This window comes from Abrus precatorius, unplaced genomic scaffold (assembly GCF_003935025.1).
Source record: "Abrus precatorius isolate BTA unplaced genomic scaffold, Abrus_2018 Scaffold5, whole genome shotgun sequence".
NCBI lineage: Eukaryota > Viridiplantae > Streptophyta > Magnoliopsida > Fabales > Fabaceae > Abrus > Abrus precatorius.
The window spans coordinates 3,542,157-3,563,147 of record NW_020874395.1 but is presented as its reverse complement, the minus strand read 5'-3'; the positions used below and the strand labels follow the sequence as shown (position 1 = coordinate 3,563,147).

General features: G+C 30.7%; 1 protein-coding gene across 1 annotated transcript; it reads left to right on the top strand.

Annotated features, from left to right (window-relative positions):
- Positions 1-18,528: 18,528 nt before the first annotated feature.
- LOC113867687 (zinc finger protein CONSTANS-LIKE 2-like) lies at positions 18,529-20,546 on the top strand. Its single transcript, XM_027503116.1, has 2 exons — positions 18,529-19,348; positions 20,223-20,546. Exons 1-2 carry the CDS (start codon positions 18,599-18,601, stop codon positions 20,544-20,546), a joined length of 1,074 nt encoding a protein of 357 aa, XP_027358917.1. The 5' UTR covers positions 18,529-18,598.
- The last annotated feature ends 445 nt before the right edge of the window (positions 20,547-20,991 follow it).

Here is a 20,991-nt window from a genome sequence, read left to right as displayed (position 1 = left end):
AGATCTCTCCTTCTGCTGGACCATATAGTCTTAGCAAATACATCATTTTGTCTCTCACTTGTTTAATTCTTATTTTTTTTTAATTAATTTCAGTTACTGAAATCACAGGTTGATATTTAATTCTTATCTTTCTTTTAAGACTTAATTATATTTTTAGTTTTTATAAAAGTAATATTTTTTGAGATAAGTCTTTAATACAATTTTTGTTAGTATTTAATATTTGTTCAAAACTTAAGAATTTAGTATTTATCGTTAACAGTATTCTATTAAATAATAAATTGAATAATAAAAATTCAAATCATTATTGACACGTCATTGTTATTTATATTGTTTTATTATTTAAATATTAATATTTACAAAAAAGGTCCATAAACAAATTTTCTTTTTCTACTTTCTTATTCTTTAACCTTCTTTTTCTCATGTGGGTAGTTGTTCTTGCAAATGATGATGGTAAAAATAGTTTTTTTGTATTATAAGAAATTGATAGCTAGCTGCTACATGGAAGGTATGTTAGAAAAAGAGAAGCCTTTGTATCCTTTGTAAGTATAACAATTAATCTATATGTAGTACAAACTTAATATTAACAAGATTATTTTCAATATTAGCAACCATTCAAATATAAACATAAAGAAAATCAACAAAAAGGATGAAAGAAAGAAAAGAAAGGAGAGATTTAAGGGAAATAGAAGTAAATAAATAATGAATGTTTTATTAAATTTGTTGTTTAGATATTCAGGTCATTTATTTATAGTCACCAACATTTAAATACATCCAAATTATATTGTAGGAGTGACGCTCTCATGGAACTTAGTTTTAACACAGCAACAAGGATTGTAGCAAATCTTAATGTCTTATTCCTTTTCATGTTGTCTCTGAGTAGAAGCACATAGTTCTTTGTTGTTGATGAGTTGTTCATTTTTGTGCAATTCTTTGACAATGGACATTGCTTTTCTCTATAGAGAGTTAACGTTCTTATTGCTTAATGGAACTCTCTTTATTAGTGATGACGCTTTATGCTTGTGGAAAACATGCGATGTTGTTGTTGGGCCAAAGTATGGTTAGCTGCATTTTTGCTAGCTCTTATCCTTTGTTCTTTTTGCCTCCCAAATACAAATATAATTTTTTCTTCTTCTTTGCTGACTCCCTATACTTAGTATGCCATTCTATCATATTTTATATATATTTTTTGCATAAGTGCACTTATCTCTTTCTTTTTTGTTTATTCAATTTTCTTGGGTTGACTTAGACTCAAATATATAATATTTGTCTTAGTATATTCTAACTCAAATAATTGCCCCTTTTGCCCAACTTTATTGTTTATTTTTCCAAAATTCAACTTTCCTTTTCACTCATAGTAGTTTGCCTTTTTCTCATTAACTTCCTCGTAGACTACCCTAGTAAGTGTAACACCCTTTTTTCATTTTTCGGTAAATTAGGTTTTGTTCAATATTAAGTGGTATTAGATTACATTTAGAAGGGAATATAAAAAATTTCTGGAGGAAATTTGGTGCAGGACTTCTCGCTCAAACGAGATATGCCTCGCTTAAGCGAGACAAATATTTTAGAATTGAACGTTATGGAGCAATCTCGCCTAAGCGAGGTAAGCTTCGCTCAAGCGAGAAGGGATAAAATTGCCTCAACTGTCCTTTCACTCAGGCGAGAGGGAGAGCTCGCTCAGGCGAGATGTCGCATAGAAATCTGGAACTCTCTGGACATGTCCTCGCTCAGGCGAGGATATTAGAAAACCGTTGTCTAATAAGCTCACTCAAGCGAGGTGTGCTCGCTCAAGCGAGAGCCTGTTCCCTCAAGCAAGATCGCGCGAGTTTGAAGAGTATTTAATGACTTCTACGTTGATAAATTTTATTTCTCACCAAAAACCATTTCTCTTCCTCTGATATCTCTATGTTCTCTCCCTTTCCCATTCTAGAGAAAACCCTCAATACTTTTGAATCTTTGTTGGATCGGAGCTCAAATATTTGTTCTTTTTTTATCTGAGTAAGTTTCTAGAGCTCAACTCTCATATCTAGTTTCTATTTCTCTGTTCTATCTCCTTCTAATACTAATATTCGATGATTTTAGAAAGAACTCTAATTCTTGGGATGTTTGACCGGGTGAAATGTAACGCCCCGAATTTTGGTGATATTAATTATTATTATTATTATTATTATTATTATTTTCGTATGTGTGTTGATTTATTTGATAATGATGTGTATGTGTATTAAGTAAATAGATGTGTGTGTGTGTGTGTGTGTGTGTGTGTATATGTGTGTGTGTGTGTGTGGATAAGGCTGAAATGGGTTAAGTGTCTAAGTGCAGGGGGTAATTCTGGGCTGTTCTCGCTACAGCGAGAGGGCCTTGGGAGAAAGGACCAGAACTGTCGCCTTCTTGTTGTAGCGAGAGACGTCTCGCTGTAGCGACAGACGTCTTGCTGTAGCGACAGAGCGACAGTTTGGGGTGCATTTCTGGGTACAGTCTCACTGTAGCGAGATTCTACAGAAACTAGAGTGCAGTTTCATATGAGATTTTCACTGCAGCGTGAAGGCGTGTTGCTGCAGCGAGGCTGTAGCGAGAGTGTCGTGACCAGAAAAGGATTTAAAGGGGGTTAGGGTTCGGGGAGGGTTATTTCTCCCTCTCCCTTCGAAATCCCTTCGATTCTCTCACTCCTAAACCTTATTCCACCAATTAAATTGCCTCCAAAGCCGTTCGAAAGCTTGATTGAAGGTTGAATTTGTGTGGAGTACGCTTGAAAGTGAGTTTTAATGGTTAGAGTTCCGTTTCTCATCCCCTTTTCTCTGTTTCTCGGTTTCTTGGGATTCTCATGGAGTTCTTCCATGTGTTTTAGGCTACAATCTGTGTAGGGAGCACGTTCATGGTCGAATCCGAGTGTGGGTCTTCAATCCAAGGTAAGGGGAGACTCTACCTATCTCAAATGCATTGTAATTCTTGTATGTTTTGCTAATTTATGCAATATGACTGAGATAGAGAATATGAATTATGTGTTTGATGGAAAATTGGTATACAATGTTATGTGTGCTAGAATAGTTAGGTCCCGTGAGGGTGATTGTGTGTGATAGAATATCATTGATTGGTGAATTAATGATATTGTGAATGAATGAAGGCTATGTGCCGTATATTGTGGATGAAATGTGGGTTATGTGCCATGTAGTATGAATTGAATATAGGTTGTGTGTCATGTGCAAGCATGAATATGCATGTGTGGATGAAATGTATGTGAATGGGGTGTGTCGTGCCGTTGTAATGTGCTGTGAATGATTCAGCGATACACTGGGGGTATAGGAGATGAGGACGGTAGAAATACCTTGGGGAATGAGGAGTGGTGGTTACACCGACTGTGGAACGGGTGTACCTCAGGCCACACACTCTCTTCCTGACTAGACTTCTGACCACTATCCTTGCTGAGTGACCTGTGACTGCCCATGTGGTATCCGTGAGGCGGGGGTAACCAGCGACTATTCATGGTATAAATCTGTGATCACAATACTATAGTGAGTGTGGTTGGTATGCGTATGCATGGATTTGTATTTTGTACTTATAGGTGTGATAATGCTGCTCGTGATTGTGTTTGTTTAATGTATTAGAAATGTTCTGGAGGTGAGACTCTACGTTGATTGTGTGTTTTTGGGTAGTGTAGAGTACTCACCCTTACATTCATTTTTCAAGTAATCAAGACGATCAACACCGAACTCAGTGAAGGGACGGATGGACTGCTATAGGACTTAGATTTTATTTTGAAATTTGTTGTAATTGAACTAGTTCTGTAGCGGTTATTTAATATTAATTTGTAACCCTTCACTTATTTCGAAATCTTTTATGAAAATTTGATTATTCGATTTGCGAAATTATTATTTAATTAAAATTAAATTTAAGGTATTACATGAAATGTGGAGTTTCTTCCTACAACTCACGAAGAACTTAGTGTTTGGACTTATTTCAGGGTAAGGGGAGTATTCTCAAGTCTTAATTTTATTTCTATATGTAATACCCCATAAGAAATTAAGGAACTTATTTCGGTTGTAATCTATGAGATTTTCATGAAAACATATGGTAAAAAGTATATTTTTGGTACAAAGAAAAGTATTGGGTTTGTTGGAAATGTATGAGTTAAGTGATGAAAGATAGAAAATGCTGAACTCTAGGTTAGAAGACTCTTATAAAACTGCATGATTTGAGCTGAGTCTGAGGATGTCTGACCCCTGACGTATCATGTGACAAGATGTTATTGTTTTATAAATGTTTTGCTGGAATAATATGAATATGATGATGTGGTAGGGTTTGAGTTGATGTACTGAAATAAAGGAAATTAGATGATTATAGGAATGTAATGAAATTCAGGGAATATTGGGAGGAAGAAATCAATTAATGTGTGAATTAGAATCTGGCTTATATATATATATATATGAATATGAATATGTTTTGATGGATTTAATAATGAGAAAAATGAATAGAAATGTATGAAATGGACCTATGGGAATTATGTGATATGGAAAAGTGATGAGATGTGTGACGGACTGAAAATGGAATACTAATATATGGTTTACAAATAAACATATTGATGCGATTATGATATTTGAGTTATAGTACATCGACAGGTGAGATTATAACTCAAATGTTGTAATACATTGATTAGTGTAGTTGTTACATATGTATTAGAACAATATAATATAATGTGCCACGGTTGAGATATGGTATGGATAGTTCAGAGATACACTGGGAGTATAGGGTTTGGAGTTGATTGTAGAAATCTGGAAAAAATAAGAGTGGTAAATGCAGTTTACTGATGTGTACATGATTAAAAGTGGGAAGCATTTACAGGCCTCACGTTCATTTCTTGACCGAACTCTTAACTATACCTTTGTCTAGAAGGTCGTGAATGCACATGTTGTATCCGTGTGTAGTTTGGCTCACCAATGACTATCTAAGCTGCGTAAGTCCTTCATAATTAGAGAGTACGTTGGTAGTGATTTAGGGGCTCGAGAGTACCTAGAGTACTGTTGAATTGATGAAATATTCAGATGAGAAATGGATAAGTGGCACAAAGTTATGGAGTGGATGATAAAATCTGATTAAGTGCAAAGTAATGTGACACGAAATTATGGATTGCATGATATTTGCCTAAGTGTAAAATGATATGTTTTCATGTCTTGTGGTTGTATGTTTGATTGATAAGTTAAGTCTGGAGGAAATTGATGTGAATGGGCTAATTATTTATCAAGAATAATGGAAACCATACTAAATGTGTATGTTAGAAGAAGTAGAGAATGTATAAATCTTGAATAGAAATTTTAGTAATATATTGATGTTAATATGATATAGTGGAATGAATTGAATAATTGAGTTATAGTATTATATAATGAGAATTAAATGTGAATTAGTCAAATGATAATTGAATTGGTTCGAAATGGAATGTATTTAATTTATTATATGTAGATTTTGAAAAGACTATATGCAGTGTTTCCTTTATGTTATACTTTAAGATTTAGTGGGCAAAGGATGCTCACCTTTACAACTATTTTTCAGGTAAATAAGGTCTGTTCGTTCTAGATTCATGCCTGCAAGGAATGGTAGGAAGGGGATTGCTCTGAAAAGTTTAATTTTAACTAGAGAAATATAAAGTTATTAGTAAATTTTTTGATTCAAAGTCATGTACTCTATGTAATTATATTGATGAAAAGTTTTAATTTGAAGTTCAATCATTTTGAGAAAATTGTTGAGAATAATTATTAATATGATAATTTAGATTGTTTTAAAATCAATTTGAGAATATTGAAATGTATATACAAAGTTTAAAATTTTTACCTTTTCTTCAAATTAAAGTTTTAAGTATTTAGAAATATTTTCTATACTTTAGCTATCTTTTAACTGTTTTAAATATAATAATTTATGACATATCCATATTTTATCAAAAGAAATAGATAAATAAGAGAAGGGTGTTACAGTAAAGATCCTTCTTGTTGCAACCGGCAGTCGCAACGGTATGATAAAAACATGTTTAAAAAAATATCTTTTAAGAATAAGAAAACTTTTTCTAAAAAATCAGATGATTTGCCACCGAAGTTTATTTTAAGAAAACCCTTAAAAAAACTTTTAAAATACTAAAATCTTTGAAACTAAAAATGAGTTCGAGATTCATTTACATGTAGGAAAAATATTAACACCCTACAACGTCCTTTTAAAAACGGCTACCTTAAATTAATTGTGCAAATTCATTTTAATTTTAAAAAATATTTATTTAACCCTTAAACAATAATTATTTTTATCTTAGAAGAAGAAAAATTATTTATTAAAATATTAATTGTTATATTAAAACCGAAAAAAAGTATTTTGAATATTATTTTGACTTGACAGGTCCAGTTCTGTTCTTACGTATCTATAGGTACAATGGAGAACTCAAAGTCACATAGTTCTAACCTAAAAAATTTTAAAATTGGTTGATTAAAATTAAATTTAGTAAAATAAATTTTATTTTGAGATTAAAATTATTTTCATAAGATTATAAAATTCATGATACAAGATAACATGGTTATACATGTATCCTACAATAAATAATAAGAAAGTGAAGGAAGATCACACAACTATATTCCAAATCATTAAAAATATTTTTATTTGTAAATAAAATATTTTAATTTATATTTAAATTCTGATTCATATTGAAAGAGAATTTAAGACAGCGTAAACTATACATAAAACTCTTATAATTTATTAGACAATCGAAAGCAATGTAAATTATACATCGATGTTACAAAAATTTGTATCATAAAATGAAGAAATGATTGGTTATTTAGTTTATCAAAATTAAAAATATGACTTAAGAAACATTAAAATATGAAATTAATGCCATTTAATAAAAGAAATAAATATATTTAAATGGATTAAAGATGATAATTATTTAATAAAAAGATTAAAACTTAATTTGATAAATTTATATTGCATAGTGATAAGTGCCTAATTTGAGTAAATATTTGCACTAATTTGAGCACTTAATTGATGCAAGGTTATGAATTTGAATGTCAATTCCCTTTTATTTGTAGAAAATTAAGTTAGTTAGCCTAGTTGATTTAACAATTGAGATAAAGGTTCATTTTAATTCTTTTTTTGTTGTTGTAAATTTGCTGATTTTTAGGAGCTTATTGAGGAAGAAGGCAAATGGCTTCTAAATCATTTCATGCTCAAGCAAGAAGTTCTCGCTTAAGCGAGAACGCAAGCATTAGAGTAGAGTCTTTGCCTTGTTTTCGCATATTTTCGCTTGAGCGAAAAAAGTATTTTTGCTCAAGCAAAAAGTCTTTACTTGAGAAAATTTTTTATTTATTCTAATTTAAATAAGGAGAATCAGAGAAGAAGGGCAATGAGAAGAGTGGAAACATAGCATAAAAGAGAGATTTAAGGCAAGAAAGATTGAGAAAATCGTCTTTTCATTGATAGTTGATATCTCTTTCTTTTTTATATAAATGTTAGTAGTTTTATTAGTTCTTAATGCTTGATTCTATTTTATGAAATAGTCTTTTAATTTAGGATTTACGGTTAGTTAGAAAACAAATTTTAAACCCAGATGTAATGAAACCCACTCAATATGTTGCGATTCTAGGGATAGGGTTAAATATATAAATTGCTTATTAACTCTTGTCTTTAATGTATCGAGGATTAATTGAATAGTTGAGGAATTGTTATTCATTTAATGCTCTTAGAAAGCTTGTAAATGAGGAATTTATATAAGGAATTTTGAGAGAGTGCATCTACATTTATATAATCATATCTAAATCTTTGATCATCAAAATATGGAAGGGAAAGAATGATGAAATCCAATCCTAGCTCAACTCATAAACCTTTCTCCATTAAAATTCTATTTTATTTCCTAGTTAATTCCATTTTCAATTTACAACCAAATTGTGAATATTTAATTGTTTTTAATTAAGAGTTTTAGATAAGATAGTAAAAATTATTGATATATCTACTAATCGCTGTGGATATGACAAATCCATTTTTATATTATATCGAAAACTTGGTACACTTGCCAAATTCTTAACACATAGGACTCAAGGTAATGTTGGTACACAAAAGTCTTAACAATTAAAAGCATATAAAGGTAGAGATACTACACAATAAGACTATAAATCGCTGCATTAATATGATGAAAATAGTCTAGATGATAGATTTTGATTAAATAAAAAAATATAATTAATTTATTTTAGAAATTAGATAATTTTTTTAATATATTGATAGTGTATAAAACTTAAGATAACGTTGGTACACAAATTTTATCAATTTATAACACATGACGATAGAAAAGATACATGTTAATATTATAAATTGACCCAAATATTATATTTTATATTTATTTAATACTAAATTAAAAGTGTAATTCGTTTATCGTCAAATATTTAAAATTATACAACACAATAAATGATAATAATACGAAGTAATATAAATAAATGATTAAAATTCAAATAATAAAATTATGAAACAAAAAAGAACAACAAAAATATTAGGATTAAGTTAATTGTAATAATCCTTTATTATTATTCTAATTTTTATTGCTAAAAAATTAATAAATAGGATTAAGAGAACTAAATAATAAAAATAAATAAATAATAAAAAATTCAAATATTTCATTTGAAATAGACTAACATAAATCAGAGTAAGAATCTTATTTAAAAAAACAAAAAAAAGGGAGTGTAAAAAAATAAAAAAATAAGTAAAAGTAATAATAAAAGTAAAATAACATAAAAGAAATCAAGTTGGCCCGTTGATTGAATATTTTTCATTCTCTGATCTTTATCTAAATATTGTTTTAATAAAATTTAAATAATAATAATAAATAAAAAAGTATATTATTTGATTAACTTTTGTGGTGTGTGTGCAAGTACATTCTGAGCTGCGTGTCTAGGTGGTGCAATGTCTAGGGGATGTCGCTTAATGTATCTTGGACCTTTCGTTTTCTAAATGTTATATTATAATAATAAGGAAAAAACCTTAGTCAAATAGTTTGTGACCTTCCATTTCTATATCATTCATCTTTCTTTTTACATCATTTATTTTTGCAAAGAGAAACTCAAAACATGATCCAAAAGGTGAGTTTATGAGTAACAACTATATCTTAGAAGATTAAGGAATTTTTTAGATTCAAGCAACAATGGAAGATGATGGATGGCTAGAATCAGTGTGATTTCTTCCCGTTCTTTTTAACCCGATTTCTTCCTCTACTCCTTTTTTCTTCTTGGTATATTTTTTAAAAAAGGTTTGCTTTATTCCCTCCTTCTTTTTTCAAATCTTCTCATTCTCCCAAAAAACTAATTGTCTCCTCTAAAAACCTTTTTGAAAAATCTCCCTCTTTACAATCTTACTCTTCTCCTTAAAAAATTTGCTTTTTCTTTGAAAACTTATTGCCTTTCTCCCCTCTCCAAAAAGCCTCTCCCTATTGCTTTGGCCAAATTTCTGCTCTAATTTTTTTTTATGTTAAAAGTTGGTTCTGGTTTTTCTAGATTACTTTATGGTATGATGGGTTTTCTATTCCTGAAATCAAATATATTTTTTCTAAATTTGTAAAGATCAATTTTTATTTTTCTTAAAACGAAATTATTTTTCCTCCTTTTGTAAAATAGGACAAAATATAACAATCAGAAAAATTAGAACTATGTTTTGTTTTGTTTTTTTTTTTTTTTTCAAAAGTTGGTATTCACACTTCTCTTATACTTCCTAATTTTTGGTTCAATAGTTTTTATCTTTTTTTTTTTTTTTTGTGAATGGCCTCCTAGTCTAGTACCCTAATGCAGAACTCTCTAATGAAGATGTTTCCTTTGAATTAGTCTCCATGGTTCTCAGGTTGAGTCGATTATGCACTCATGGTCATTCTTTGTTTGCCTCCATTTACCTTTCCCTCACTTTGAACTTTTGCATGTGTTAGGTCGCTAGGTGCTCAATGTCTCCTATCCTAAGTGCGAGTTCAACTTAAACCCTTCTTTCACTACTAGAAAACTGCGATTTACAGATGAACATTAAAGATGGATAAAAATCCATTTGTCTATAGTTGGTCCGCCATTTGGCACGAAGTATTATATACAGGAATTATAGACAAAAAAATCTGTCTGTAATTTGAAAATATGAGGGAATTTTAGAGTGAGAGTTACAGACAGAAAAATCCATTTACTGTATTTGAACTTTTAAAATACACCGTTTCATTAAACCATTTACAGATATATTTTTTTGTCTGTAATGTGCAAAATACATAAAACTACGCCTCCTCCTTCTTCTTCCTCATTTTGCATAATTTCCTCTCTCTCTCGCCTCTCTCTGTGTGTCTCTCTCTAGGAGCTTCAGTTTTTTGGCCTTTGCGAGTGATTGGAGCACCCATTTAAAAGATAATTTGCATCATTATGTTCTTGGTACAATAATTTAACTTTTAATTAGTTTAGTTTTTTTAATTTTTGATGTATTTAAGAGATTAAAAATTTTTAAGATAGAGTTGTAGAATTGAAGATTGTATGATTGGGGGGAAGGACGTAGAGGTCCTTCTCTGAACCTGAATAGTATGTGCTGTGAGATTATTTGTGTTTGCAGAGTTTGTAGAATATGCATTTTGTGGAGTTATAAGGGGATGTGTTTTAGAACGATTTAGGATTGTGATGTGTTTCTTTTTTATGCATTGATTAATATATTGTTATATAATATACTAGTTATATGTGGTGAAAATTTTGATTTGTGTATTAAGTGTAAACAAACATAAGGAAATTGACATGTATTAGGGGAGATTTTGCTAAAATTTATATTAAAAATTTGTGTAATGTATAATAGAAGGTTGATACAACATTGTGTATTTATATTATGTTTATATAGTTTTTGATCCAGATGTTTCTCATAAATTGTCAGTGGATGTATGATAGGTTGTACACAAGTCGAAGGGGGATAAAACTTAAATTCTTTGGGGGTGTAGAGGAATTCATATGTGTTTGTTATAATTCGCAGTAATTTATTATCAACCAAAAAGTTAGGTGTCCATGTTCTAAATTCAAGTGTAGAAAGTTTTTCGATATTGATTCAATTAGGTATGATTTGTATAAGTTTGGATGTAAACATGATTATTGGATATGAACTGAGCATGAAGAAGTATTTAATGTGAAAAATCAAGTAGGTAATTCAAATATATTGCAATCAGGTGAGGATGTAGGTAATGTAAGTTGAGAAGAAAGCAATAGCCGTTATCAAGAAGATGTTTAATGCACCTTACACAAGTTTTGCAAATGTGCCTAAGGATACAAAGATGGAATGGTTCAAAGATTGGAAGGTAATAATAGTTAATTAATTTTAACTATGTGTAATTACATATTGTGGTTTGTACATCTTCTAATGAAATTGTATTTATGTAGAGCAATTTCTCTATTCCTCCCAGGACGAAAAGATGATTTTCAAGACTTGGAAGAGTCGCACTGTAAAGCAACTAAGATAGATGTACATAGAGGCCCGTCAAGACCCTTCTACTACTAATTGGATGGTACCCAACTTTCTTCATGCCTTGTAAGAGTATTAGGGTACGGATGAGTTTAAAAATCTCTCCGTAAAGAACAAGACAAATAGGGCATTCAATAAGAGGCGATCATTGCATACTAATGGCTCTACGACTTTAGCTGACACTAAGGCAAACTTGATATATGATTTTAAAATTCATTTTACTCTATCTATAATTTCATATTTGAGATTGTGATTTAATTGAGATTGTAAGAAAAGTCTTTGAAGAGGCCACTTACGCATGGAGATTTGTTCAAAGAGACACATACTTGTAGGGGAGACAAAAACATGTGGGTTGATACACAATCTTAAGCCACATATATAAGTCATTTTTATTGATACTATATGTTATTATTAGTGATTTATTAAATAGTTCTCTAGACTAATATCTAATTATTTTAACTGAACTATAGGATGACTATGTTCAAAGGTTTGAGGAGGCATCTTTTCAGGATCAAAAGTCAGTTGATGAGGATGCTATGTGGTCACCGACAGTGGGTGGCCTTTATAAAGGTCGCATTTATGGCATGGGGGCTGCTTTGCAGACTCCAATTTCCCTGCATCTGTCACCGGAGATGCTCCTTCTTTTACACCTGAGTAAGTGGAGGACATGGTCCGCACTTAGGTCCAACTCCAGAAGCAAAATGAGGAGATGTGGAAGAGCAAAAAAAGTGCATGGATAAAGAAGTGGACAAGAGAAATGGAAAAGAAGATAGAGAAGAAGGTGGCATTGAGGATACAAGGGAGGTCCAACAGCAGATGGAGCAACAACATATGCAGATGCAGCAGATACATGCGTATTTTGAGTTAATGAGAGCAAGCACCTCTACACCTCTTCCCCCTCCTCCACTAGCTCCAGCTCCACCAGTTTTCAGCTCCATGCATCATTCCTTTTCTGACTCCTCGTCAATTGATGGTGATGCTCCTTGATCATACGGATTATTCGTGATGGACACTTGTATTTTATTTTTAACATTATTTATTTGGATGTTTATGTCTTCATTTGTAATGACATTTAAATTTTATATTTTATAAATCATTTTTGGATTTTTAAATTTAATTTTTATTCTATTTATAAATTGTGATAATCAGGAACATGCAGAAATAACTATGTATATAAACAAAAAGTAACAAAAATAGGAAAATATATCATAGATGAATTACAGACAAATTTTTTCGTCTATAACTTAAAAAATAAATTTTTCATCTGTAATTTACAGATAAATTTTTTCATCTATAAATTACAAACAGATTTTTTGTCTATAATTTACAAATGGATTTCATAATCTGTTTGTAATTATTTACTGATGAGAATATTACAGACAATTTGTGTTTATCTGTAAATCTGTCTGTAGTTTTAAAAATTATCTGTAATAATTTAAAAGTTTGTCTATAAATCCGTTTATATGTGCAGGTTTTGTAGTAGTGTTTGAGAGATAACTTTGCTATCAAAGGTGAGGTATACGCTCGCAGCTCCAACTATCCATGTAAAGAGGGGGATTGAGACTTCTAATACAAAGAACTATTTTTGCCATCACTATTTGTGAGAAAAATGACCTAGAAGAGAGGAAGAAAGTTGAAGAAGGAAGTATGAGAAAAAACATTTAAGAACTTTTTTTTGCAAATAATGATAATAAAATAATAATGACATGACTATGATACTTCTGTTAACAAATTTATCACTTAACAAAGAATAATTAACTATAAAAACTAATTTTAAATATTTTTAAAATGTTAAAGATTGAATTATAACATATTTTTAGACTAATTTCATAAAGGACTACTTTTATAGAAAGAAAATGTAATTAAACTTAATTTTAATCAAATAATATACTACTAATAATAAACGATGACATTTTGTTAAAATTCATACATATATTCTCAGTATTAAATAATACAACTTTAACAATCTTGTTCGAACTTATGTTTAGTTAAAATAAATTTTCATTAATTAATTCATATGGTCAATAATTAATATTATAATTCTTTTAAAAATACAATATAAATTTATAACATATACTTAACTTTTATTAAACTTAATGAATTAAATATATATATTTTATAATTAGAAAATTTAATGATAATAATAAATTTAAATTATAAATTATAAATTTTAATGTCATCAATATATTAAATTATATGATATGTTGTCGTAAAAAAATTATTATATATAGAATCTTAGTGTGATGTGTCCTTAAATCTAGAAAAACTGATAAATTATATTATTTTTAAAAGAAAAAGAAAAAAATATTTATTTTAACTATTTTTACTGTTTTTTCAATTGAATTTAAAGTATTTTTTATAAAACAATACTAGATGAAAAGTATTCAACTTGACTTGTTTCTTTTTTTCTCCTAAAACGTAAAAACTATTATATTTAACTTTTGTGCAAGCTTTGTTTTTTCAGCACTTTCTTCATTCAACTATTTTGGTTCCAGTAGGAAAATTTTCGTAAGAAAATTTTCAAAATGGAAAGAAACAACTCGTGGTTAATTGTTTCGTAAATTCATTTGCGAGGTATAATGTCTCGTCAACAGCTCCCCGTTCATGAAAAATTTCGCTCCAAAGTTTTTCTACCATTCATAATTTTCAATATAAAAAACTATTTTTTATAGTTTTATAACTTATTTAAAGTTGTGTTGACTCCACTTTTTTATTTTTTAATGAGAAGAAGAGAAACTAAATGGCATCTAAAATTAAGTTTGCAAGCACTCAACTATATATACACTCAAATAACCTTGGCAGGTGATGCTAGCTAGCTAGATAATTGGCTATGCGAAGAATAATCTCGTTAATATCATGAGAATGCTTCAATTTCCATCGATCTTAAATAAAAGAGAAACAACAAAGAATGTAACTCTCAATGTTAAAGCTAGCGCTATGGGAGAATAAAACTTTCAATAAAGGAAAACGTTTTGCCCTCTTCCTAAGTAGTATATGCTGTTGTTATTGTATGATTGAATGTGCGAATGGAAAATTTTCTTGCACTTTTTGTCTTCGTGGACATGAATATTTGGCAAAGAGTAGAAATTTTAAAATTGTAATGATACTAAATATATCCATGCCATGGGAGATTCGGCCACGTGATTGCTTTATTCCCATTGTGACAAACGGCTGGTAATCTAAAATCTAAAAGTGCAGAACAAAAGAGAAGTTTACATGCACTTTTTCACTTTAAATTTCAGGTTGTCATGGTCTAGGAATATTAGAATAATCTATATCTGCAACGCCATTTGTTACCTGTTGTTGTTGCCAGTCACCTTTCTTCCCCACAAAGAGGAAGATTCACATTTCATGGTTGCAAAACAATGAAGAAATAATAGATATACGGATGCACAACTAGGTGTTGAGTGGTTAGAATATTCTGAGTTTTACTCCATATACTATATGTTGCACATAAATACTCCCATGTGAAGGGATATGGTAACTATGTTATATATTCTCAAAGGTCCTAACCAAAAGAAGAAGAAAAAACTGCACCCTAATATAAATAACTTTTTTAGCTGAAGATTTCAAAGCTGTTAAATTTAATATTCAAAATATTTTTAATATGTGGCTTCTCTATAAATTTCCTACTTCATGTATCATGTAGGAAAGTGTAGCCCAGGTCATTATGTGGTCCTCAAAAGTGGCTGCACTTTTTTCACTTTTAAAAGGCATGAGATACATGTGGAACGAAGTTTAGACATAGAAAATAGAACTTGTGGATGTTATTGTTACATATATGTACGGATTTATACCCTTTTAGGCTGGATATCTCACTAAATATTCACCAACTATCTGATGAGCTTCAGACGGTTACTTGCACCCCTGAAATTGATTCTAAAGACAAACCAGTACTGGGGATTCCCTTGAGATTAAGTTTTCTGTCATCTGGTTTTTTAATAACTAAAATTGCATATAGGATATGTTTGAGAATTAGATTTTGGAAAAAAATTTGAAGGACAATTTTTTTTAATAAAAATTGTTTATTGATGATATAAAAGCTTAATGTATTAGTTTTTGTAGTAAATATCTTTTTATTTACTTTTCTTCTGAAATTCACCACTCAAACATGCCCTTGTTGATCTTTGTATGGTGACAATTATCTTTAAAACTTCGGATCTAATATATCACAAATTAAATTTATGGATCATCCTGGCGAAGTAGTATATCCATGAAAAGTTTTTAATCTTGTCGAGAATGGGATCTTTGAAGGTTATTCAAATGCTAAGTAGTGATGACAAGAATCTTATACTTACTAGCTAGTAGAAATAAGTGATATGGATAGATAAGATAAGCAAAGTGCAAGCTGAGTAGTGAGATCCAACATCTATATTTGATGGTTATTCAAATGCTAAGTAGTGAGATCCAACATCCATATTTTTTTTAAATTAACGGTTGTAATTCTAATATATTAAAAAATAAAAAAAATTAATATCTTTTTTAACTAAATTACTAATTAACTCCATTATCTATCAATTTAAAACTAACCATCACGATTATTTTGTGTAAGAGAGAGTAATAAACACTCTTAATTGCAAAGGATACAGTAGATTTTATCATTTTTTTCTATATTTTTTTTAAACAAAAATTTATCACTTAAATAAAAATATAAAAATAATTTACTTCAGCAGCAGCAGCAGCAGCAGTTATTACAACAAATTTGAGTCAAAGTATACATGTCATATTTATCATAATGTCATTACTAAGAATAATCATGTTTGATATTTTGGAACAAAAATGATTAAAAAAAAATCTCAGAATAAATTAAGTTTATTCTAAAATTTGACATGTGAATTGATAGGTGGGCAGGCAATGAGTACTTAAATCAAGGTTAGTAATGGGAATATTTAACCCCTTTTTTTTAACTTCTTAAATTAAGTTTTATCATTTAATATTTTTAACTGTCCCTTTAGTTAACTCGCTTTCAAAGTTGAGATATAGTAAAATTGAGAAATAAAATTATGATTGCTATTTTTATGTAACGGTGAAAATATCACCTATGTTAATTTGAATGGAACATTTATATCTTCTCCAAAAATATTTTGGTCTGCTAGTTTCTAGGACTTGTGTCAAGATATCAAATACGAACTATCTGGATCCATCTAGCCTTTGTTTGCCAACAACAATTGTACTTGTTCTTCCTCTTTAGCTCTACTTCGATAAGATTGCTGTCTTCTGGATTGTCAGGAAAATGACATTTACAAGAAAAGTGATTACGTATGTGACAATTTGATATTAATTATCATCTTTTTCTTGTTTTCTTCTTTATTTCCTTAAGTCATAAGTTTCATTTCCTGATTTTGATTCGTTTAACTGATCAAATAATTTTACCCCCATATATACAAGGATCTTTGAGATTGCATCATACCTCTTCATTTTATTATATCCACTGTTAAAACTCCTTTAAAAAAAATCATTAGTAGATTGTGACTCATTTGTCAATGAAGATTCAAATTCACCTAATAATGTCTCAAAAGACACACTTAATCTTTTCAACACTTTGCCTTACTACACTACAATTCTTTTAAAATTTGTTATCTTCTTGTATGAATTATGCTAAGAGCATGTTGATCCAATCTAGGACTTCTTTAAAAGAGATCTATCGCTGCAGGGTGAAAACAATAAATATTCAATTATAACTATATATTTAATTTCTTTACTTATATTACTTAGATAAACACATGCACAAGATTATTGAAAAAAAATTGTAAAAATATACTCTTTTGAAAAACAATTAATACACTTTTATTATTGACTGAATTTTATTAAAAAAAAATACAGAAGTATTAGTGAAATTTATTGATTTAAAAGTAAAATTCATATAATTTAGAATAAATTTTATCTAATAATAGAAAATTATATTTTAAAAATCTGTCCATTACTGATATTTCTCAAATATATTTATAAATCACAAGGTGTATTGACTTATTTATATATTGAATCAGACTAATTAACGATGATATTTTAAACTATAACTTCTTGAAACTTGAAATTCTTAAATGTAAAGATAAATGATTAAATAAATGCAGAGATCATTGAATCAAATTTGAATGCTTTCAACAAACTTGATTATTGAGTGAAATATATTTTTGTGTTATAAATATGATTAAATGAATATTTAAAAAAACTTATTTGTGTGTGTGTGGAGATATCAACTTTGATAGTCGAATACTCGAGTTGGCAATCCATCTAAATCATATTTCATCCTTTCTAAATTGACAAGTAATATAATACGTCTAAAACACATTGAGTAAAGAACGACATAATTATTTATGCCTACAATCATATACCCATTAATTCGAGTTAAGCATTGAAAAAAGTCCGACTATTATCAATCGCATTGAAAGGATTAACAGATAGAGAGAAGAAGGAAGCTTTAGCTGGACAACTCATTCAAGAACACGTGCATACGTGTGTCGACATAAAAGAGGGGAAAAAGAGCAAGGAAATGTCATAAGCTGCAAACACTCTACACTCTCAGGTTTCTAAACACTGTAGAGTACATGAGTACGCAATGCTAATTTCACAATACTTTTTTACTTTATTTGTTTACAATTCATTATTTATATATATTTCTCTACCATATTATTCACTGTTTTAATTCCACGTTTCTCTCTTCTTATTGTAAAAGATATTATGAAGAGATATCATAATAATAAACTTTACAGGATTAGTATTTACCTAGACCCTTCCCACCTACAGTGGCTTAATCTTCACACCTAGGTACTGTTTTTGAGGGGTTTATGTATCGAATCTACATGGACCCAAAATGCCACATGGCTCCAAGTTGTGTCACCATATACTAATGAACAAAGGCCTAAACTTCTCTTTAATGATTCCAAAAGGCAAAGTGGCAATATGCACACGGGTCCTACCAAAACGCTCTCCCATATTCAACCCCCAAACTCAACTTGCACACGCCACTAACTTCATGCCACGATGGCACCCTTGATTCTCCCCCAACACTACTACTACTACTACTTCACTTCCTTCACCTCACTCAACTCAACTCAACCCTCACACTCACTACACAAAACAATCAAACACTCTGCCACTCTACACACTTACTCACTCATCCACTAACTTTCACAACACCATGTTGAAGGAAGGCACCGCCAACAACAGTGGTGGCGGAACTACCAACTGGTCACGTGTCTGTGACACGTGCCGGTCAGCAGCATGCATAGTCTATTGCCATGCTGACTCCGCATATCTATGCTCAACTTGTGACGCTCGAATTCACGCGGCCAACCGTGTGGCTTCGAGGCACGAGCGAGTGTGGGTATGCGAAGCGTGTGAGCGTGCGCCCGCCGCGTTTTTATGCAAAGCGGATGCAGCTTCGCTTTGCTCATCTTGTGACGCTGATATTCACTCAGCGAACCCTTTGGCTAGTCGCCACCACCGTGTCCCTATTCTTCCGATAATAGGGTTACTGTTTGGAGAACAAGAACATGGGTTCATGAATGAGGTTGAAGAGGAAGAGAATGAAGAAGGGGTAGTTTGTGAAGACGAAGATGTGGCTGAAGCAGCGTCGTGGTTGTTGCCGAATCCTGTGAAGAACGATGAATTAGGGGAAGAAGAAAATGGATTTTTGTTTGGAGATGAGTATTTGGAGCTTGTGGATCATTGTAATTCTTGTGGGCATAACAATAACCAGTTTAGTGATGTTGGTTTTGGGGATCACCACCAAAATTACAACACTGTTGCTCATCATCAGAACTATGCGGTGGTTCCAGTTCAGTGTGGAGGAGAAGTTGTGGGTCAGGTTCAACACCATTTTCAACCCGGTTTGGATTTTGACTCTTCAAAAGCTGGGTTCAGTTACGATGGTTCTCTTAGTCAAAGTGTAAGTTTCTTCAATCTTCCTTTCTTTTGTTTCAATTAAGGAAAGGGTTTTTGCTTCTTTTATTAAAATTTTTTTGCCTTTTCCAAACTATTTGGATCATTTATCCATAATTATTAATTAAATTAGACGGATGCCTTCAATTTTCATACTTTATTACAGTTCGCTTTGACCCTCTCCTGACTCTAGGAAGTGGTAGTTTAATTTCTTTGCTTTGTCCATCATGTTGGGTTTCATAATTAGTTTCTTTTTCTGGAAAACGAGCCAACTCAAGTACCCAAATACTCTAGTTCCACTTCCACTGTCCTGTGACTTTGATTCATCCTTCAACTTTTCTGATCTATTTGTCCATCTTTTTCCCAAACACTTTTCAACTGGTCAGGCATTTTTTTAATTATTTTTTCACATTATTTATACAAATTTTTTTTTATAATTTCTAAGAAATTATTTTTTATTAATTCAATTATATGTTGTGTCATATTTTTCTCACTATAAATTAATCCATGTGTTTATTTTGTTAATATGATTACTCTTCCCTTTTTGTATTTGCTAGTTCTGGTCTTCTAGCTGTAACCCCTTATAATCGAACGTATTTTGAAGGGTAATTTTTCATCAATTTTTGTCCGGTCATAGTTAGACTTCCCTGAACTCATTTCCTCATTTTTTTCAACTGGTTTCTTCAATTAAAAAAATAATAATTTGAAGCCTAGGTGCCTGTTTTATTAAAGCCAGAAAATGGTCAATTATTGGTTTCATGAAAATGGCTAGTTACTTCTATATTGCTTAAAAATTAAATTGATCACTAACTTGTGAGCCCTTGAACTTCTTACATGTTCTACTTTATGATAACCTTTTTTTATATCTCTTGGATTTCTAGGTTTCGGTTTCATCAATGGATGTTGGCGTTGTACCAGAATCAACAATTAGTGACATCTCAATATCCCATTCAAAGTCACCAATAGGGACCAGTGACCTATTTCCTCCTCTTCCAATGCCTTCACATCTCACACCAATGGATAGGGAAGCCAGAGTGCTAAGATACAGAGAGAAAAAGAAAACAAGAAAGTTTGAAAAGAAAATTAGATACGCCTCAAGAAAGGCCTATGCAGAAACTAGACCTCGTATAAAGGGTCGATTTGCAAAGAGAACTGATACAACACTAATCACTGAAGCTGGATGTAGCATTGTTCCCTCTTTCTGAATGGACAGAAAAGAGAAAGTGGAGAACCACATTAGAAGGCACAAACACTTCATGTAATTTCTATATAGTCTTATTTGTTAGGCCTTATTATATATATTTATTTCTATACTTATGCTTTATGAATATTGAATACAGTCCTTATATTAAGTCGTAAAATGAGAGTCTATACCTTCCCTTTGAAAATTTTCCCATGTAATTTAATTTCTCAATCTCTATTGTCTGTTTTTACTTTTCATCAACAAATTTCTATTTGGTCATCCCGTTTACGTTTAGCTACAATGGCATTCTTCCAAGTAACTACTGAACTAGCGTTTAGTGGCACCAATTAAATGAAAGAGAACGACTAGTTCACACTTCAAATTTCACTTCCCTATATAGTGTAAAAGACAGTTCTATTAATGTGCGTGATATTAATATTTATTTTCATATTTTCAAAAATTATACT

Bases quoted from the DNA above. Each gene is read 5' to 3' on its own strand.
- LOC113867687 (XM_027503116.1), top strand. From the start codon at position 18,599: ATGTTGAAGGAAGGCACCGCCAACAACAGTGGTGGCGGAACTACCAAC. The intron at 19,349-20,222 runs GTAAGTTTCTTC...TTGGATTTCTAG, and splicing joins ATGGTTCTCTTAGTCAAAGT to GTTTCGGTTTCATCAATGGA.